Source organism: Dromaius novaehollandiae, chromosome W (assembly GCF_036370855.1).
Source record: "Dromaius novaehollandiae isolate bDroNov1 chromosome W, bDroNov1.hap1, whole genome shotgun sequence".
Taxonomy (NCBI): domain Eukaryota; kingdom Metazoa; phylum Chordata; class Aves; order Casuariiformes; family Dromaiidae; genus Dromaius; species Dromaius novaehollandiae.
In genome coordinates, this window is record NC_088130.1 from 52,299,373 (window position 1) to 52,322,183 (window position 22,811).

General features: G+C 36.8%; 1 protein-coding gene across 1 annotated transcript in view; it reads right to left on the minus strand.

The window, feature by feature from the left end:
• LOC112995743 (integrin alpha-1) overlaps positions 1-22,811 on the minus strand; it is a 75,038-nt gene that overhangs the window by 8,265 nt on the left and 43,962 nt on the right. Inside the window, exons 11-26 of the mRNA XM_026120911.2 lie at positions 18,502-18,575; positions 17,273-17,417; positions 16,086-16,228; positions 14,597-14,740; positions 12,818-13,072; positions 12,256-12,386; positions 9,435-9,598; positions 9,105-9,241; positions 7,997-8,107; positions 7,364-7,449; positions 7,070-7,205; positions 5,947-6,027; positions 5,278-5,354; positions 4,485-4,574; positions 3,380-3,482; positions 1,733-1,846 (exon numbers count right to left, since the gene is read on the minus strand). Of these exons, the coding sequence (XP_025976696.1) occupies positions 1,733-1,846; positions 3,380-3,482; positions 4,485-4,574; positions 5,278-5,354; positions 5,947-6,027; positions 7,070-7,205; positions 7,364-7,449; positions 7,997-8,107; positions 9,105-9,241; positions 9,435-9,598; positions 12,256-12,386; positions 12,818-13,072; positions 14,597-14,740; positions 16,086-16,228; positions 17,273-17,417; positions 18,502-18,575 (1,991 nt within the window). The remainder of the gene's footprint in view (positions 1-1,732; positions 1,847-3,379; positions 3,483-4,484; positions 4,575-5,277; positions 5,355-5,946; positions 6,028-7,069; positions 7,206-7,363; positions 7,450-7,996; positions 8,108-9,104; positions 9,242-9,434; positions 9,599-12,255; positions 12,387-12,817; positions 13,073-14,596; positions 14,741-16,085; positions 16,229-17,272; positions 17,418-18,501; positions 18,576-22,811) is intronic.

The following is a 22,811-nucleotide window of genomic DNA, read 5'->3' on the forward strand; positions in this document are numbered from 1 at the left end:
AAATGCAATAAAACTGCATATTGTGAGGGTGTAGAAGAGCGAATTCAGATGGCATAGCTATTGAAATACCACTTTTCAAACAAGTGAACTTCTTATGAGATAATTTAATCTAAACTCTACTTAACAGTAGAGTTTACTCCAGCTGTTTAACATCTTAAACATCTGCTGTAGAGGCACACATGAGCTTCATGTGAGATGACTGCTACATGAACCAGCAAGAGCTGGCTATTAAGAGAACTGAACAGCTTTTGGACAGGAACAAGCTTTCAGACTCATTCGGTTTTCTAAAATCTGCCTTTTTTTTCTGTTTCCTTTATCTATATAGTTTTGAGCTGTGACTGAACAGATGAGTCCCCTGGAACATAAAGGACTTCCTAATCCCTAGTATTTACTAGAGCATTCATGTTAGGCTAGATCCTCTTAACTGCAGGAAGGGGATCCACAGTGAGCAAGCTGCTTACCCTGCTGGTGGAGCCTGCCTCTGCCCCGCTGCCTGGGAAGCATTGGATGCAGGGCACGGCTGCCTGGCCCTGCCTCCTTCAAAAGTAGCTGGCAAATCCTTCAGTAGTGGGGGGGTAGGTGTTTTTTTGGTCCAGGTCATTTACTTCCAGAATACTAGTGTGAAGAAGGATTGCAAATTCCCTGCAGTGAACTTTGTTACAACACTATTACTAGAGTGTAGCTACAGGCAGGTGAATTATACCTGAAGAAAAATGCAGATTTGTGGAATTATGTTTAAAAAAAAAAAAAAAAAAAAACAAACACATAGTTCAAATGCGGTGATTATCTAGGAATGAAAAAATGGGGGAAGGAATTTAGGAACAGACGTAATTTCTTTGCATTCTAAACAAGATTTTTTTTTTTAAAGTGAACTTTGAACTTTCATTTTGACCCTTTGTTTTGTTTTTAGTGGTGCAACACCTCAAAACGAAATGAAATATTTGGGGTGTGTATGTGTTTCTGTTTCTGAGTGAAAGATACAAAAAAAAAAGAGCTTCAGGTCACCACTTAGTGATATGTGGGTTGTTCAATCGCCCACTTATTCATGCAATTCTAGTTTTAATACCTATAGATCTGGAACCATGGGACTTGCTGAAACGGTGATCTCCTCCAGCTGCTCTGGAGGAATGAAATGGAAAAACTAATCACTCTCGAAAGATGGCTGCAGTGAGGAGTATTTGAAAGATGTGACCTCCCACACCTTTAAGATGTTTCGGTGCCCCAGACAAGGAAGAAGTCAGAGGATTGCTAGTTCTGGAGAGCAGGTGTACAGGAAGGCTACTTTCAGTAACCGAAAAAGACTACTGAACAGGAGACTGTGCTCTAGATTTAAATAGCAGGACCAGAGCACTCTCAATAGGAACTGCTAATAAAGGAGATGTAATCACAGGCTCAGTAGGCAAAACAAAGCTAGAAACTTGTATCTCTGATATCCCAGCCTGGACCCCTTGTCACTTGGAAATATATCAAACTAATCTCGTTATCTTCAAATTAGCATTCAGTGCTGTTTTAGCTTTGCTTGTTTCCTTTTGAGAAACTTTGTTTCTGTCTTCCTATGCACACCTTTACCTTCTTTTAAAACATCAGCATCTTGTCTTTTAGAATAAAATCAGGATTAACCTTGAAGCTATGCATAAATCCAAGCATTTGCATTTTGCAATTCCTTGCAACAAACAAAAAAACTTTTCCAAATTTAAAACACCAATAATGAAAACATAAATTCCTAACTTACATTGGAAGATGACAATGCAGTAAGGTAGAGAAGTGTGTTCTTGACTGATGTTTCATTGGGAAATAAGATCTGCAGTGTGAGGTTTGGCATTGGAAAGTGTTCACCTTTTTCAATCTGTAAAAAACAAGAAAAATATGGTTTTGGGTTTAGTACTTTCCTTCTTTTATTGCTATATGATTGTGGTGTTTTCCTTTTCTGTGGTGTTTTTTTTCTTTTATGTTTTTCTTCCCTCTCTGCCATCAGTCATGCCAAAAGTGAGCGTGATGAACCTTTTCCCCAAGAGCAGCCTGTTCTGAATTAGCAGACACATTCTCTTCTGGTCTTCATAAAAAAAAGTTTTACTGAAGGAAAGTAAGAGAACAGGTGGAAAAGGGTATTTTGACATCAATTCCTCCTTTTCATCTTTTTTTATTATATCTACTTACAATCTGGAACTTCTATCTAAGCTAATTTCATTGTGATTTTTCAAAAAGCCCCCAAATGCTTTAACATACTAGAGGAGCCACTGCTGAGAAGGCCAGTGACTCCTTGTGGTTTCTCCCCAAGTGTGCTTAGGCAACAGCCTTCCTGCACATCCACTCCTTTCCCCTCTTTTCCCTGACAGGACATGCATTCTGCAGGTCACAGGACATAATCATGAGCTGCAGGTCCTTCTGAACAGGCTTTCTGTGGCAGAGGATGGAGAAAATGCATCAGCGGAATTGGTGGCAGGCAAACTGGTGATCCTGTCTCAGAAGCAGATGAGCTTAATAAATACTCAAGATCCCTTTCATTTTTTTTTCTTCTGCCAACTTATTTATGATAAGCTGCTCGCAGAGATGAGTTACTCTTACTAGATCCTAAATGATATGCTCTGCAGTCCAGCAGCTCCCTTTTATATTCAGAAAGGGAAGATTTAGAAATCAGATGAATAATGTCTTAAACATCCACCAAAAGCCTTGGGATTGCTCGATTTAGACTTTTAAGCTAAAAAGAGAAGCTGAGTAAACAGTGTAGGTAGGCTAAAATATACTACAAAACCTTTGACATTGCTGTATACAGAAAGCTAGACCTTTCCATCACCCATTTTTTATAGACAGAAATTTGATGATGTAGAGACTTTTATTAACTGTATATCAGACCCGTGTTCAGCTTTGGACTTGACACTGGGAAACAGAGATGCTTTCAAAATAACTAAGTTCAGTCCTATTACTCCTTCAGGCTGGGCTTCTAGTCCACAAAATCTCTCTTCCATTCCAGATGATTTTAGTTTGCAATATTCTGTCAATTAGGAAGACAACATTCTTAGAGCATGGTATTTCTCTTTTTCAAAGCTGATAGGTTCTTGGAAATATCTGTTCCAAACTGTAATGAATTTAGGTCAACTTCTAATTTACTAGCACATGCTTTCTTTCCCCTGCTGAAGGCAGCCTCTCTAAAGCCCTCCGGAATTATCCCACAGAAAATGGACCACACTGAGAACCTCTGACTTGTTTTATTCCTAAGCAAGACAGCAAAAAAAAGAGTCAAGCACCAAATGCTCACACAGAAGGATTAATGTATTGCACACCTGCTACTTAAGTAATAGGTTATCACATTAAGTGAATTAAAGTAGGCGAAAGGATTTGAAGCCAGTGCCTAAACCATGTAGTTTTAATTGTTTCTTACCCTATAATGTAGAGTAACTTCATCCCCAATATTCTCAGTTGTGTTAATAGCAGTAGGGACGGTATCATTTGCTGCAATTATAACATGGTACTCTTTGGAAACACTGCAGGTTAAAAAACAAACAAACAATAAGCAGCAAAAAACAATAAACTCTACTAGTTAATTATATAGATCTTTTCATCTTTTTATTAATCCTCCAGGGCTAGTTTTGCCACTAAAGTACAATTCATCCATTTTCTGAGTAGTGCTGGTTTTTAAGCTATTATGTATATTTCAAATGTTTTCAGTTAAAACTAGAAATAGGCAAATATTGCTCCCAGAAATGATGTATCAGGGCCTGATTATGCCATCCTTATTCTAGTTGTGCCATTCCTTATTCTAGTACTGCCATGTGAAACAGGCAGATTCCTAAAAGAGAGAGAACAGAGAAAAAGCAGAGCAAAACTAGCTAAGCTCAACCTTTTCTCACGTGGGACAAATGAAGGCTGGATTTGAACTCTGAAATGCACCCAAAATGAATTTAACTTAATTATTCACACTCACACACGATGCACTGTATTCTATGACATTATTTATACATACTATACCTGTTTTTCACAGACAGAATTTAACTGAATTCCAGTTATTTCTGAAAACAAAGTATACTACAAGACCTGCATTAAAACTTGTACCTGAACTGACAAAAAACCCTGTAATAAACTAAAATTAAGGATAATTTTTGAAGCTGGAAAGAAAACACCATACTATGCATTACCACAGTGATAAAAATTCCTGGCTATCAGGAAGCTTGAAGTGTGCTTTCTTATATACCTGAAATGCTTCTGAATGAATGGAGCAAAGTACAAGAGTCAACAAAAGCTGCTGTTGTACTTTCAAATTGCAGATCAAATTTAATTAGATAAGGAGCCTGATAGGGACAGTGACTGCTCCATTATTTCACACAACTGCTGTTTTCAATAAAGCCTGTGCTTCCTATTCAAGAGACTAGAAGCTGTCATTTGTACACACTTAATTCAGCACAGCTCAACAAGAAAACAATATTATTTTCTTTGAACACCTGCTATTTAATATGCTAGCAAATAGAAGCATGGAGAAGCATGAATACCTTACAAATATTAATCCTACTTCGTATTTTACTGGAATCGTAACATGTCCTCTGTTGTCAGTCAAGGTCTCAGGTGGTTCTTCACTGTCACTGAAAAAAAACATATGCCGCTCAGATCAGACTGTGATATTCACCTAAACACACAATAGGACTATTGGAGAGAGTGAAATAATTACAGCTCTGCGTACAAAACCACACTAGCCACTTCCAGCTAATTATTAGCTACTAAAAATAAATTCAAAAGGCCATTTCCAGTAACTAAAAAGGTAAGTCCTGCAGGAGCTGCAGCTCAGAGACACATTTTTGTTAAAAAGAGAATACAGACTGTGGCTGACTGAATGAAGATGGATCACATCATGGCCGCTACTCTTGCACCACTCCTGTATTTGCCCAGGGACGGCAAACACTGAGGGCAAGCAAGGTCCATTGACCCACCCAGCACTATCAAGGCAAACCTCTGCAATGCTGGTGCTGTTTAAGGGCTGAGCCTTTCCATAGCATAGACTGCAATTTATGCTCAAATCCATTGTAATTTTGTAAGTGATTAAAAACTTTTTGAAGCTAAAGCTCCTGTGAATTCTGACTCATTTCTGACTCTCAGGCTGTAGAGACAAACAGCTATTTAGTCCACTCGATCCACTGCTTGTTACTCTTTAGTACATCTCTAAAGCTGCCCCCTCTACAGATTATTTAAACTCTTCTGAGTTTTACCATGAAACACATGGTAAAAATGTAGAGCTTTCTAAAAAAAAAAAGGGGGGGCACAAGAGGAAAAGCAACAACTGCAACTAACCTTGTTGCATATACATGAACAGTAGCATTTTCCAGTAGATAAGATGCATTGAACTGGAATGATATTTTGAAGGAAATCTGTTTGAAGAAATAAATTACACATCTTTAAAGGAAATAAAAGCACATTAATAAGGTTTGATCAGATGAAAAATGAGCTAAATTTTGGTACTTGTATCTATGGAATCCTTATACACTTTTTAACCCTTTTCTATGAAGAAATCCCCTTTTTTGTTTTTGCCCCAAACAAGAAGGAAATCTAATAGTCAGCTGTTTATTAAACAGTAGCCTCAAATTTTCAGAACTAAGAAGTCTCAATAAAACTTCTTACATACAATATTAGAAATACATAACTAAATGATTCTTAATACAAACCAGCTGATCTTGCAAGCAAATTACCAAAACCATTTTTTTCTCCACTGCCTGAAGAAGGAACTAAATGCCAAAGCCTGGTAACCACAGTGGAGATGAGCTGCCTAGAGAAGGCTGCTGGAATTTCACGTACAGTGTAAAGTAAAATGCCTAGAATACTGAACAAAAATGTTTACAGTATAAATAAATGACTACTGGGTCTCACAAAAATTCCCTACTTTACAACTACAGCCAACATGGACTGTCCTGGCCTTAGAACAGCATAGAGCAAGAAAACCTTCCCCACATGAGAACATTTTACCTCTTGTGCAGGTTTTAGAAAGGGATATCCCACTTTGCAGGTGATGTTGTGATTGGACTCGCAACTATCTTTCTGAATATCCTAAACAGAAAAGAAATTGAAATTAGTTTTTTATAGTTTGATCGTGTGCAAACATTTGTTAAATTTTGACCAAGAAAATAAACCATCAATGGTTTACCAAACCTATATATCACTGTCACTTTTCATCATCAAAACATTGTAAGAGTCAAAGTCTTAGCTGAACTGGAACTAAAATAGGAAGCCACAACATCTGCAAAACAATTTCCACATATGGACATCTACATGAATTAGTTGCCATTATTCCCTTCCAGTGAAAGTGTTCGGAATGTTAGCATTTACTATATACAAACTGGACATCATATAAATTAGTCATAGGGTCAAACAGATCAAAATATGTATAAGTACACAGTATTTATGTATAATTTTGGAAATTGTATACCTAACTTGGAAACAAAAAATGACATTCATGCTTCATAAATTATGGCCACAGGGTCACCGACAGTGCTTTGGATCCTTGATTTCTCATGGTATTCTTCAGGCAACAAGAGGACTGTTGACTGAAAACAAACATCTCAAAAGTTTACCACCTGAGCGGGGTGAATTCTTAGCCTATGTATTGAGTCAGGCCCTTCGGTGAACACAGGCAGAAAAACAGCTGCTTTGGAAATGCTCTCTGAGGTAGGGATGAGGCAGCACTGAGCCATGCTGCTCTTCCAAGGCAGTGCTTTTTTGTACATGCGCAAAAGCAGAATTTGAGGAGCACAGGAACTGTGCTGATGAATAATGAGGCATTTCTGGATCTACAGATGTACAAAGAATTTGTAATTTTGATATTCATCCCTTAGATGCCGGCACTTACTTTCTGTCTTAGTGTCATTGTAAAACTTGTGTCTGTCATTAAGGGAGGAGAAGCCATAGTCCTCTCAGGTCAAAATAAATACACTATCTTAGATGTATGAGTGAGGATGGCACGCCCAAGGCCAGCTCTTCCCATCAACTGAGAGGATGCCAGAGCAGTAAAATTCAGGCCTTAATATAAAGGATTCCTGAGATCTCCCTACCAATATAGGTTATGATAAAGATAAAAGTGAAAAATTCCTACCTCAATTCCAGCAAAAATAATATTTGGAGAATACTGAACCAAAACTCTAGTATTATAGGCACTGTCTTTTTTGTTCTTGACAGATAGTTGGATGGTGAACTTATCATTGCGTGATTTCACAATGAATGGAGAAGCGCTGTAAAATGAAATAAGTTTGTTGGACATCTTAACTTTAAATCTGTTTTCTGATTTGGAAACTATGCCATAGCATTATCTTATTGGAGTACAGAATTTATAATTTACATAGAAATTTTGTACAGATATTAAGTGATACAATAAATCCAGTGTAGTTACCTGTCTCCAGCTATGCTTGCTTTTACATTCAGAACGAGATCTGAAATGCATTTATTCTTGGCTCCACAATCTTTTGTGAAAGGAATCTGCAACAAGAGTATTTTCTCAATTTTATTACATTTATTATCAAAATTAAATACTTGGATTTAATTCATTATCTTGTTTTATATAATAAGGTCTTCTGCTTGACAGTCAAAGAAGTCTTTCGTAATATTAATCAGTACATGTAAAATGTGCAGGTGAAACGTAACCTTACTATTCATTCCCTTATAAGTTACAAACATCTCGGTTACAAAAAGAGTCAATATTAAAAGTACGAACGATGCCTAGCCCCACCCAAAGTATATGACTAACATTCCCCTGCTCTATCCATGTAAAACAGATAATAAAATTGCTTGTACTGTCTTTTATCTTATGTTAACTTTGGACAGCTTTAAAACCCAGTGCTGGTTCCCCAAGCTCATTGAATTGAGCTCTTCACTCCTGGAGACTTGTTTGGAGGACACATCTTCTGGACAGGCTCAGCCACCCTTCCTCTAGAGCCAATTTGTGAATAATACTTTCAGATCTTGTGTGGGGTATGAATTTTACCCTAAATACTTTGGGTATTAATACAGACTTTTACTGACTTACATATTCAGATATTGAATTTGGCAAGGTGCTATCAAGTACAGGTCCACTCTCTGGATCAGAGAAATTGAATTCCAGCAAAACCTTTACAGAGTCCTGAAAGTCAGGCTTGTCCTAGAAGATGAAGAAAATGAGATTACTGTTATGGACATTCACTTTAACATCTAAGTGACTGAAGGAGGATAAAAAAACCCACAGTGCTGAGACAAAATATTTTCCAGTCACACTGTTGCCATCCTTACTGTGCTAGGAAAGCATGCAAATGCCTGTAACTGATGACAAAGCATTTAGTGCGTAAGCCAAACCTTATAAATACCTACTGACATTTTTGTGTGTCTCATCTCATCATAAAAATGTCACATAGCCCAAACATTTCTAACACAGATTTATTTAAGAATGCCTCAGAAATGTCAACTTGACCTTTTCTTTTTTCATTGTGCTTAAAGGGTCAGTAAGATGAACAGGAGCAATATCATCTTGGGTGAAGTCAAACTTAGGAAATGTATTGCATATGCAAGCAAATACTAGGTATCATTTATCATTAGTTTTGGATTCGGCTACAATTGTGAAACTGCTAATGTTTTAAATGTAGGTAGCTTATAATATACATCTCTGTTCACTCTGCACATTAGTTATAATCTGGACAATTTCACACCTACAGTCGCTAACTACATTTCTCTTTTACAGTGTATTAGTATTCTTCATCCCAAACCTAATTTGAGAGTTTTTTGATTATACGGTTTTACTAGAAGGAATCGCACCAATATGCAAATTAGCCTTTCAGCTCCCATACTCCTGCTGAGTATTGAATGCACCTAAACTATCAACCACTACGGCTGCAGAATTCAGCTAAATGTGTTACGCTCTTTCTAAAGACAGATACACAGCAGAGAGACAACAGTAAATACTCTTTACATATAGATAAATAATTTATAACTCTACACATACACAAATATACAAATCCTAAAATAGTAAATGAATTTCATGTACACTTCTTAATTATAATTGTAAATGCAGAATTTTCATCTAGTTTATAATTAATACAATATATTTAAGGCCTATTACAGTATCGACATGAGAAAAACATAGCCACTTTAAATGATTTACTTGCCAACATGTAGAAGTTATGTTTAATACATTCTGACCCTTTGACAGTAATATTTTTTTGCATTTTCCTCTCATGGCTCTCTGTGAACAAGCTTCGAGATATTTGTCTTTGTGAGTCAAGAGTAATCCAATACTGTAGACCTGGAAAGGAAGTTCAGATCAGCATTATGACCAAATTTACCCCCATATGTTCTTTTTTGCCAGCCAATATTTTAAATGCACTTTGAATACTGAATTTAAAAAAGCGATACATTCCATTTTTTGAGAATTAAACTAACGTGAGCGTAACAGTTTTATAAGCAAAGATTCTATAGCTTGGTGCTTGTCTACTTACTGGATTCAAAGTGATCTTCCTTAGATTTTAGTCTGGTTTTAAAACAAATTGTGGCATTTATGCATATGGTTTTTCTTTTATTTATCTGACAGTTTTGCTGTTGGATATTGATGCTTTTGGGTGTAAATTGCATGGAAACATTTACTTCGGCCACATCACGAGACCTTAACAGAAAGACAAAAAGGGAAAGAATCCCCTGAAAATAACAGCAGCAACTTTTATAACTTTTTAACAATAAACTTATAAAATGTGCAATCCTGGACATTAAAATAAACATATCTGATGATGTACACAGGTAATTAATGACATAGTCTACACAAAGTACCAGTAAACTATATATTAAAGATAAAATGGCCACAGGGTTTCTCTACAGTGCTGTACTTCTTACAGAATGGATACAAGGTGAAAGGAAAGAGTTTCAAAAGTGTTTAAGCAATTATAGAGCCAGTTCTGTTTCAAAAGACATTTTGACATTTCAGAAAGCTCCGTTTCGGAAGACTCAGACCCATTCTCAGTAGTAGCCGTAGAGAAAGAAGTTACTGCCCATGGAGGATGGGATGTCAGCTCTTAGGCTATGGCTAGATAAACAAGCTGAGACCCACTAGCAACTCGCAGCGCTTTAGCTCCCCTTTGCTCTTCACCCCCGTGCCCACAATGCGTTACTTTGCTCTGGCTCAGTTCCTTGTCTGAGCTCGATATGGGCTATCCCAGCATGCCAAATCAGCAGAAAAGTAGCTGGTGAAGTTTCTTTCTTCAGCTCTGTGACCCAAGCAGCGCAGGGAAGGGGCAGGCGAGCCCTGGCCGCAGGGAGCGCTGGCGGGGTGAGCAGGCACTGGTGCCTGGCAGGGGAAGGACAGGAGCCGTGGCAGCAGCAGGCAGGTCGCCGACCTGGCAGCTTTCTGAAGCAGCTGGAGCAGTCCGTGCTCTTGCTCTTATCACCTCCCTTAACTTAAATGGATGCATGTTTTGATGCTGCTGCACGGTGACCAGACTGAGGATCAGGTCAAAGTTAAAAAATGACTTTCAAAAATAACGGGCGGAAGGGGAGGGGATGATCTTTGTTCCAGCTCCATCAGTTCCCTGTCCCAGCTCCCCGCACAAGCATCTGGAAGGAGCGCGGGGACGGGGTGGGATTGCTTAGGAGCACTGTCCCTGGCAGATGAGAATGCCAGGCTCTTCTGTAGGAAGATGTATGTCTGTGTCCATAGCAAATATGAAGCAGTAGACATTAACTTAAACTTTCCCTCCATGAAAGGATTTTAAGCAAAAGCATTTTACCTCCCACTTACAATGGTCAGCTAGTGCACAGTGACTTGCCAAGCTACACTGACCTGAGAATCAGTGGGATTTGTGCTGTGTCCCCAACCATTAAAAATACAATTTAGAGAATTCAGATCTATAAGAAAAAACACCCAAAACATTTGTTACTTTTGATGCCTCCAACATATAAACTGGCAAACTCATTCATGCTGAAGGGACAATAAATTATATTAATGTAAAGGAGCAAGAGCTGCTGTAAGCACTACATATAGCTGCCAAAGTTGCAGGAAAAATGATTCTTTTACTTGTTTCAAGACTTCCTACAGAGCAGTAATCCATTGGACTGAGTAGTAACAAGCTTGCAGAAAATATCAATTTCCCCTGGGAAGGCCCTTCAAAGTCTTATTATGAATATCAGGTAGTTTGCTTATCATCCTAGAGGTGATCAGTTATGGAGAATTCTCAGCTTTCATAAAAATAAATAAATAATCTACCTCATCGTTATTTTAGAAAAAAGTTTGTAAATGCCATCAAAATTGAGGGTAGAAACTATAAACCAGGAAATCCCTAACTTTTCGTTATGATATTAAAGTTCAAGTCAAGTTTTCTTTCTGTCAGGACTGTGGGTCATAACTCTGAAAAGTCTGGACTCAGTAACACTGAGTTTCCTTCCAAATCATCTTACAGTCTTAGAACTTGACCCTACAGAGACTTTGATGCATTCTTCTCTGTACTGAGAGCTGTCCTACTACTTCTGTGGAGATGAAGTCCTAAAAGGCGAAACACCTGGGAGAGGCAATGCAATGTGCTAAAAGGGTAAAGGATGAAAAGAGTGTAACACAGTGCAACAGCATGTATTTAAAAAGGATTAATACTTTATGTGACAGTTCTCATATGTTAGGCTGTAAGAGCTAAAAGTCAGGTGTAATTGCACAATAGTGAAAGCAATCAGCTGGCTTAGCAATTGCTTTAGCAGGGAGAGAGCTGTGAAATAGCTTTAGTTCTGCCTCAGGAAAGAGAAATTCCATGTTATCATGTTTATTTATCTTACTGGTACTTTTTTCTTCTCCCTTTAATAATTTATTGCTCATCGAACCATCTGAATCATGTGTTTGTGTAAAGAAATGAATTCACTGTTCACCAGAATGTTTAGTTTAATATTTCCAAATTTCTTGGTAGGGAGCCAAAATAGAGTTTTCTTAGTAACCCCATTATATTTGAACCTGCCCTTGGTATTGCTAAGAAGACAATATGCAATATAATGTAATAAAGAGAATAATTTTTTTTTCTATAATACTTTGTGCCACAAGTGGAATAAGTTTCTATTTTGAACACGATCTAGGAGATGATCTTCATACTTGGCTAACAAGATTTCTAAAACATTTCTGTATGTGTTAGTGATTATTATCCATTACATTTTATACTACTTCCTCCAGAGAGGCATTAAAATATTATGATTCACAGCTAGTGTCAAAGTATGAGATGAAATCTGGTATGATTAATAAGTATCATACGATAAATTATTATTTTCTACACTGACAGATGCTGTTAGTATCCGTACCAGAAGAGGGCAGCACCACCAAGGCCTCCGATAGTGACATCAATCAGCCCGTCATCATTTAAATCCATTTCTCCATGCACAGACTGGCCAAAAAATTTCACTTTTTCCCCATCTCCACCTGATGCAATACGCTGTGAAAAGCATTAACAGGTTTATGCAGTGTATATTGGTGAATATTATAAAAACCTTCAAGATGCATTTGTTTGCACTTACAGGGCTTTTAAACTCTTTAAATATATTAAGTTTTCATTAGGGTACTTCTGAAAGGGTTACCATGGTGATGAACACACTATAAATTTTCAGAATTACAAAATACCTACTTTTCTGGTTGTACAAAACATTTTAGAAGGTTTCTAATGAAAACATGGAAATAGATTTTATAACAATATTAGAGTCAAATTTGGTTAAATCAGACTGAGTTTAAAAGTACAGAGCATTTTAAAAAAGAAGCTGTCATGACAGGTGAAGTCAGTTTGATCCTGTGTTGGAAAGATACAGGAAAATGAGGCTAGTGCTACATACACTTCTAGCAGCTGCCAAACCTTAAAGTTTTACTCCATACCTGTGTATATTTTTTACTGATAGTGTTGCCATGCCCATGATAAATATAAACAGCTCCCCGATGATCATCCTCTAAGGGTGATCCTATTACAATGTCATTATATCCATCAAGGTTGAGATCCTTTACTGCAGCGATCGCAGTCCCAAAGCGTGCACCACAAGGCTCATTTTTGAGAACTTTGCAGGTGTCATGTTTTAATGGAGAGCAGCATGTTTGCTTTAGAGGTTCGAGACTCATCTGATATTCAAACTTTGTCTGTGAAGGAATAAATTTAGAGTTTGTGGATTTCCATCAACATTTTGGCAATGAAGATTTTTAAGTGCTCCTGTACAGAAGACAAACTGGTGAATTAAATGAAAAATTACATCCCACTCATAGTGACAGTGTGCTGGAAAAACTGTAATTCTGGAACTATAATTCAAATGTTCTTTTTAAGAAGCTGATGGGAAAGACTCTCTCTCCTTCTCCCTCCCCCTTCTTCTCCCTCTCCCCCTCTGTGTCTAGATGCTTATAGACATTTCTTGAAGTTGCAGGTTCACAGGAAAGCATACTATCATAACGGTATTTGGATGATACTATAATTAAAACACTTAATTCTTGAGACACTGTACAGATTTTTTCCAAAGGCAGTCTCTTAGTCTGAGAAGTGAGCCAAGTTTATGATGGATCACAGATGGCAGTACTGTAATTCCAGAACAAAAGAGAGCATTTCTCTCACAGGGGCTGAATTCTATCCTCAGCACACACACACATGCTCAGTACATACATATTCCATGTCCTTACATATATATCCTTCTGGCCAACAGTGTCCAATGCACATGAATCGTAGATCAAAACCCCAAATACGGTATGCTATGTATCCAGTCTTTCCAAGAAAGAGATTATCCCCATGCGTTCCGTGTTAGAAAGGAGCAGCAGCAAGAGGTTGCTTCATCTCCTTTGTTTGGAGATGGATAAAAGGAATCACAGGGAAAACAAATTTCAAACCCTTGCATTATTAGAGGATGTGGAATTCTTGTTTTCTTGCCAACCCAGCAAGTTGTTGTTAGCGACATGCACGTAGAAACTGGAACAGTTTCTTGTTGAACAGATCCAGTCTTCTCAGGCCTTTTTCCTGCAACAGCATTTTAGGACACCACTGCTGCTAGGACCTACTTTTGTAACTGTTATGGCAATACACCTTGGTACTAGACTGAAAGAAGAAACAAGGAAGAAAAAAAAAAGCACTCATAGACATTGAGAAGGAAGAACCTATCTATCCACAGTCTCTGAAGTGGAACTGATGCACAGAATGCTCAAATTCCCTTCAGAGACTGTAATAGAAAAGGGCTTTAATACTAAAAAGCAAGAATGGGGAGTATGACACTGACTTACAGATATATACAGGGAAGACATAGGCAGAAGCTAAGCACAATTATCACACAGTGTGACGCAACTGAGTCTAGAAGAGCTCCCTAATGTGTGGAAACCAAAAGAAAACATGGATAGAAAATTAACCCTGTAAATTTGCATTTATGCCACATTGCAGCTTGCAGGATATACTGCTTGTCTACATAAATACTAAATTAGAAAAAAGGTGAGAAAACAAGAGTTTGAGAAGAAAATTTTCCAAGAAATAATCTGTATTATGCTCTCCTAATTGTCAGAATTCTGTTTCTTTGTTTTCAACAGGTCATCTCCCCCAGCTCAAATTATCACATTTGTTTAGAATAAGGCTATAAGGATAGAAGATAATAAAAGGAGTATGTTCTATTCCTGGCCGGTAAATGTCATCCTTACCTTGTTCAGCGCATACACATACACTTTCCCTTGCTCCTCTTTTTCAGTTCCCATATACATAGGAGCTCCAACAAGAAGAAGGTCTGTAAATGAGTCTCTGTTGATGTCTATTGTGGTAATAACACCCCCAAAATATGACCCAATCTGCAAGAAGATATAAGGTATAAATCAGAGGCATAGTCAGCAGCATCATGCAAGTTTTCTTATTCAGAGACCTGTTTTACAGTTGCTTACAACAATGCCAAATTTTAACCCAAAAGCAGAAATTTTCTTTGCTACCTATCAAGTTTTTTCATTTGTTTGCCTTTAAAGCTTGTTTTTTGTTTTGAGGTCTGTTGTTGTTGGATTTTTTTAAGCATAATCCAAAAAAACTTAACTTTCCTGAGTTTGAAAGGTACAAATAGTGCCTCCTACCTGGTAAGGGGAGTGACACCTCTCATATTGTATATAGAGAGACAGCATTTGAATAGAAATGTCTTTGGGATGCTAATTTTCTCTTCAGTCCAAGCAATAATAGAAGGAACAAAATCAAAGGTTTTACGCTAACCAGGGAAAAAGGTAGGAGGATGGATAAAATGCCCTGAAACAACACAGCGTAAACAATCTCCAAAATTCCCAAGTCACCACTGAATGCAGAGGAACAAGAGCTACTCAAAGACCTGAGACATGTATAGAGGGGGCACAAGGTTTGGGATTCATCTGATTATATTCAGCTGACAGTTAAGCTAGTCACCCTGAATTTTCTTTGTAGTCAGCATAAGAAACAATCCCTTCTAGTGCATGATGCTTCTTATCCCCAGAAGGCGCTTCGAATAGGCCAGATCACTTAAACCTTAAAAATGTGTACTTTCCTAATTTCCTACTTTCTCTAAATGGACCCAAGGTTCCTTAGCTGAGCTGTAGACACCAACTATAGATGTTGAAAATTAGGTAACCTGAATTCTACTGAAAGAATACTGTACTGAAACCTGAGTAGACTTGAACAGACAGGTCTTTCAATCCTCTTGTGTGTAATATTATACTACCATCTTTAATTATGTTATTTTGTAACATGTGTACATCTTATTTTTTCCTGCAGGAACAGCTCTCAGTGAGCTGCCACTCAGTACATCAAGGAGCTATTCAATATTTTTTGCTATCCCAGTTGATGATCCCCCATAAAACCTTTCTTATCACACCCATTTCCTGCCCATGATATACCCCTTCCATTCAAAGGATACACAAAACTACCAGTCCAGAGATGGCTATAACCACTTCAATATCAGCAAAGGTTTACCCCACACAGAGAAAATTCCCTAGGGACTCTGACTACTCTAAGTCCATTTATTGTTACATATTCGATCAGAGAACCTACCTAACCTTTGTTTCTGATCTTGCTTACAACTTACGATTTCATTTGCTCTTCTGGTACAGGGTTCTCATTTGAAATCTTTACTTCTATTTCTTATGCCAAATTTCTCCTTTATGTTAATCATAAATACATACTTACTTGTTCTCCATTTAACCTCTGAAGTACTTGCACCTCTTTTCCTTCCATTTTATAAATGATAACTTGGCCAGTGTGATTGTATCGAGGTTGCCCTGCTATGTATAGTACGCCTCCGGGCGTCAATGCTGAGTTCACAGTATATCCTAGGAAACATAAAAGAATTCAAGATGCAGTACACGTAGAATGCATCAGAAAAACTTGCTGTGATTCAGAGCTTTTTTAAAGCTTGATTCTACAATTAGACGTTTAGCCTTACTTATTCTAGAGAATGCTGGTAGAGTCAAATAAAAGGGCTGCATGCGTATTTGCCTACAGTCTCACAAAGTCATGAGCACCACTGAGTCATTAAACCTGTTGACAGGCTGATATGTCCTAATTTCAGTGGAGTTTTTGACACTGTTCACTTTGCCATTCTTACATACTGTAAGATGATGACAGCACTTGTGAAATAACTGGTGACTAGCTGTTTGAAAAGCTGCTTTCAAAGAACAGTTGTCACTGGCTCACCGTGAAACTGATAGAGCCTTGCAAGCATGATTCTGGGGGCATTTTAAACCTCTTCTATTTAATATTGTCACTAACAACTTGGATGATGGAGGACTTCTGGAATTTGCAGATGAAACAAAACTGGGGTGGGGCAGGGAAGCAGAATCATGAGGTGTATAAAGCCTCCCCTAGGGAGAGAGTAAGGTCACTGAGTTGCTCTTCTACAGTAAAGGCTGAGAGGAAAACAGTACTCTGCCAATATGCAAAACACACATAAAGAGGTTAGTGGCAATCTCTTGTTCTTGTCGACTGAGTGAAAGACAAAGAAATTAACTTAATTTTCAGCAAAGAAGATTTGGATTGAATACTATATGAACATTTTCTAGCTATGAAGGCAGAGAAAACCTTGAAAAGAATACTAGGGAAATCTCCCTCCCTGAACAAATTAGACATGTCTACTGAGGACAGTCTAGGTATGCTTAGGCCTGTACGCATTCTTACTAGTCTTCTGATTGCAGAAGTAATGTTTTTTTTTCTTTTAAACAGCAAAATATTATACAGATTACACATCCATACTTTATAAATTTTCCCATACTCCTAAAAAATAGGATAATATTTTGTGAGAGAATCTTTGTTAATGAGATTGAGAGAGGACTTGTAGCATTTGTTGCGAAGTGTTATAAGATACATGTTTCTCTTACCTAGATAGGCTGCAAGGGGTTCATTTCTTTCCGAGCGCCTGTCACGAAACGTGTTGTTAGTTGGCATTGAAATACTGCTGTCCTTCACCATGAGCACTGTGCCATTCCAGTCATATGCTCCAACTGCTCCAAGCATGACCCAATCCTGTCATAGAGAAAAACAAAACACCATGTTCTTTAAATGAACCATCTTTAGATCTGTGTTAGTCATGATGTTCATGTTTGGTTAATGCTTCCTATATGCATGCAAGATTTAGCCCTGCTTTTCCGACTACAGTATGGCCACCCACAGTCACCATATATCTCCCTCTCTTCATTAAAAACAAGCCCACCTAAAAAAGCATGGGCCAATCAGGAAAAGCAGCACAGTGAAACATGACTCCTATAATTTCAGTCTGCCGTAAAGTACTTATGTTAAATCATATTGAATGAGGTTTTTTTATTCTCTGTTTCACCTGTGATATGCTGACCTGTATACAAAGACATATTGAAGGTCTTTTTATGTGAGTCAGTTTGTCTTGGATTGCCCAGTGTTTGCTCAGTTTAGTTACTCTCTTATTGTGTTCTCTTCCACTATCTTCCACTATCATTACTTTTTAATATCTTTTAATATCCTTTTGATCTCATGTATAATTTCCATTTCACTTGTGTACACTGAGAAGATAATCATAATGGGTACTTTTTATTTTTCAAAAATAAATAAAGTACATAGGGTGTGATTTTCTGCCATTAAAAATTCCCAAGGATTTTTGCATTCTAGTTTAACAAATATTTACCTGTTGAAAACTGAGGTATTCAATGTATCAATGAAACTAAGAATATGTTGTGTTACTAATAACATATCCATTACAGAAAACTCTCTGTTATATACATCTTCTGTTTAAATTTCAACAGTACAATACAATAATTACATCGTAATATTTATATAGAATAGTTATATACCTATTAACATTTTACATAACATTTCACTGATAAGAAAATGCTATGTGAACATAAAATTTAAAGTTAATGTGAACAAGTTACTTACTCCCTTAAGAACTCATTGTTTATAATTATTCTTTACATGCATTTTACAAAGACTAACTGAATTATAGGAAAATCCCAAACTTCCGGCAGCAAACAAGTAACAGAACTGTAAAAAGAATTCTGAAATACACATTCCAAATTCATGGCATTAGTAATAAAAATCTACACTGAAAAAATTTTTTCTCTTTAAACAGTTTGTTTACCTGAGAATAATGAGCACTGAAACCAGCTTGAGACATTTCCATTTCAAATGAGGCTGCCTGCTGGTCTGTTGTTGCTATTAAACAGAAATATAGAAGTTTTAAAAATAAATACATTTCAATTTGAAAAAAATATCTAAATAGTGTAATGAAAATGTTGATATGATAGTAAGGGATAACATAATTAACTAGAATATTCAAAGAACATAGTTTGCTATAGAATTTTACAATAAAAACAGAAAGTGCATTGTGTATTAAATGCTACCATTAAGTATGAGAAGCTGTTTCCATTTTAAGGCCATGTATAACAACTTATCCAACAAATATTTCTGGACTAAAACTGACCAGATTTGACCTCAGGCTGATGGTAAATATGTTTGGAATGTTTGATTAATATGATTAAACCATTTTCCACTTGAGCTAAATGAACAATAAAACACCAGCCATGTAACCCTGGCCTTGTATTCACATAACTAAAAGTTTGTAGGCAGCTGGTAAAATTTAAATGAAAAACATTTGATGTTTGGATTGTATGAACCTCTGTAAAAAACAAGGTAGGAAAATTTTAGCTGTCCAAGATTCATAAGCTTCAGGGAGGGGCTTGGGAACTGTAATGCTTCTGAGAAAGTCGCATGAAAATCTTCCTGTTTCTCTTAAGTGACTTTGCATAAAAAAGGAGTCAAGTGGTTTAGCACTACTGTCATTATTTTTTTCAGGTAGTCATATGCTACATATTAAGCTCTAAAGGAACTTCAGGTTTCTTTGCCCTCAGGTACACAGGAAATATCTTCAGGGAAGAGAGAGTTTTGTCTTTTCCTTTACTTAAAAGCAATACCTAATGACTATTTTGCCATGACAAATGCTAGAAGTAAGTTAACTACATTCTGCATATTGATTTCTCCTTCAGAGCAACATATGGTAACAGGAAGTGGGGGGAACTATGAAATCTATTCTGAGGCTTATCCGGAATGAGTTCACTATTTGGGACCAGCTGAGTACTGAGGCAAACTTTCAACAGTGTGAAGGAAACTGATGCCTAGCAAGCCATGGCTGCATGAAGTTCAGGCATCAAGACTATCAAATAAAACTGAACTTGTGAAATCTGGCAACTGAACCACACAGGCTGTTCACTTGGACATGGTATCTTTGCCAATTATGGGGATTTATGACCAGCCATGGGAGGGAGACGTGATCTCAAACACAAAACGTTTGACAAGCAAACATAGACCATCAGATTTCACAAGATGTAACTGCTTTGCTAAGTCTGAAAAAAAAAAATAGTCCTTCTTAACTATAAAATTCCTAAGTTGTGTATTTGCTGATAATTAATATTTTTCAGTGGCAGCATTAATCATTCAATAAAGGGTGTTCTTTAATGATCTGAGAAAGGCAGGACTCTCGTAATTTCAGGCAGAGGACAATGCTGGTACTGTTAGTATGTGCAGTTCTGAATGCTGCTTAGATAATGGCCCCCAGTCTAACTTTCCATTGAGTTTCAGATTGCCAAGCATTCTACAAAGGATATTTTGTCAAAAACATTTGTGCCAGCCTGCGGACTGGATAAAACATAAAACTGTTGCTAAAACCAGAAGTCCATGCCATTAGACACAGAGGCATATGAAAAAGATTATGTGTAAAAATGCACTGGCTGTCAAGCGTAGGTTTTTGTTGGATTTGATTTTTAAACTCTCTTTTTTCCTTTGTTGATTTTTTTAAAGACCAAAACCAAAAAGAAAACAAGAAATCCAAGAGAAAATCGATGCACTATTACATTAGTAGGAGGCTATTCAGACTTAAAACTTAAATGCCTTCAGATACAGAATTCCAAGAATCAAGTTTCCCATGACCTCCCTGTTATGTACAGAAGTTAACAGAAGTTAATTCATCTGTTCCAAATTGCACACATCCAATAAACTGGATTTGTCATAAGAAAGCTGAGCGGGACAGAATTAATCTATTTTTTCCCAGAATAATGTATCCATGGACACAGTTGCAAATCTAGAATATCTCCTGAAATGCTTTGGATGGGACAGGAAACCATGGCTGAAGAATCAACAGAAACGGATTTAATCGGCATCTTCTAGCTCCAGCCTTACGAACCCTGGATACAACTCAGTCTCCCCACGTTTTGACATAAAGCTAAGATCCTATATTTCAATTTAATTCTGATTTCCCATGCAGCCATTTCTGGGATTTTCACAGGTAGAGTAGGGGGCATAATTTCTTGTCTTGTATTGTAGCTATCTTATGTAGAAATCTTAGTGTAGATTCTGAGTTCCTAGCACAGATCCAGAAAGGGGAAACCAAGAAGCCAAGGAGTGCGGTGAAATTAGCTAGCTCCTCTCCAATTTTTTTGATTTGAATACATATGTTTTGTAATACAACTATGTCTATCTAAAATAGAACTAGAAAATAAGGCATATATATCAAGCCATAGATATCCTAATAGCTTATAAAAAGTTTATGTTAAATAAAAATAATAATATTCAAGAAATACATATTTTACTACTGCATCTTTGCAGAAAATTAAACCACTGAATTCAAGGACTGCTGCAGAACTTTTTCATACTTAGAAGAGGTGTAACAAACTGAAAGTACCAGAATTCTGAAGGACATGGTGGCCAGGATTAGTCAGCTAATGCTACAAACAGATTATATTTCTACAATTTAATATATCAGTTAGTTTTGTCATCATCAACACAACATTTGTTTGGATATTTTATTAAGCTATATAAATTGTTCAGTGATCAAATGCTTTCTCATTTTTTCTTCAGATTAGAGGAACAAATTACTAAAATCAGTGCAAGGGTTAAAGCTCATAATATGAAGCATCACCCATTAACAGGGAGTTGAAGTCAGCACAGTTCACTTCACTATTTGGGCAGGTTGGGGTCCCATGTGACAGCTAAGCCTATCCAACGGCTACCTACTGCTGAAAGTGGCCAGGTGGAGGTGTGATGAAGTGAGACTGTCTCACTCAGTGACATCTAACTGTTCTACAGGTTTAGCTGTAATGTAAAACCTAAGTCTGAGTGCACACGGTGTGCTGATGTCCAGAAGTTCAATCACTTTAGATTTTATAATAATATCCTTAGTCCACTGTCCTGGACTAGCAAAGCAATTGATTAACGTTTTATTAGATATCCAATATATTGAATGGGTATAACTAACATTTTACTAATAAAAGACAATGAGTCTTCTCACTTTTCTAACAGTACGAAGCACAAACTGAAAACTAACTTTTCGATTTTTTGTCTCCTTATGTTTGAAATATTATCTCTAACTTTCAACCAACTTTTTTTCTCACTGAAAGTTTATTCTTCCCATTAAACACGTTTCTAAAAGAGCCCCTATTCAATGAACTTGAAAATACTTAACGAGCTTAAGTGGGCTAAACTCTGGTCTTTAGAGAGATTAAATTCTCTTCAAATAAATTTGTTTTACAATTGAGGAAACAAAATACTTCATGAAAGGAAAAGTAAAAGAATATATCAACTGGAAAAAATATTTATTAATAGTCCCCAGAAAATAGTAATATTTGATCAAGCAATCAAGATACCCAAATATGTCTAAGAAGTATAACTCCAATTTAAAGTGCTTTAAAATAATCTGGCATATCTGTATTATTTCTTGGCATTCAATCAACATTTTCCTTTGTTCCAGCTATAAACTGCACTATTCCAGCTACTTGGAAAGTTGAGATGTTGAAAAAAATAAGCCCAAACAGATGTTTTTTCTTGTATGACACTAATCCTTTCAGAGATAGCCAGTAAAATTTATAACTCATAAACTTAGTCTTCCGTTACTAGTAGTGTGCTTGAAACAAACAGAGTTGGACAATGTTGCCTAATTTGGATGGAGAATGTAAACAGACATTATGACATGGAGACTCTTCCATGTTAAAATCTGGATATCAGGAAAATTTCCAAAGTAAAAATATATCCTGCTAACTCTATACACCATGTGCATATTAACTTGTATATCAAAGTACACTGTAATTAATAACTAACCAAAAAGAGAACTTAGAAGTGTAGGCAGATGAACACACGATCATGGTGTAATCTAGTATATCACCTTGCAATGCTCCTTTACCTAGGGAAAGGCAACCTTGTATTTAACCAGGGGTAAAATGATAATGGTTACTATAGCGACCCTTATTCTCCTTCTAGGCTCCTGTCTCCATCTGTTCTAACTCATCTGAACATATTTCACGCCATTATCTACCTTTTTTGATATCTATTGTTAAACATCTTTACGATCAGCATGATACAAATATATGTATAATACATTTTATGCAGCACAATACATTACGA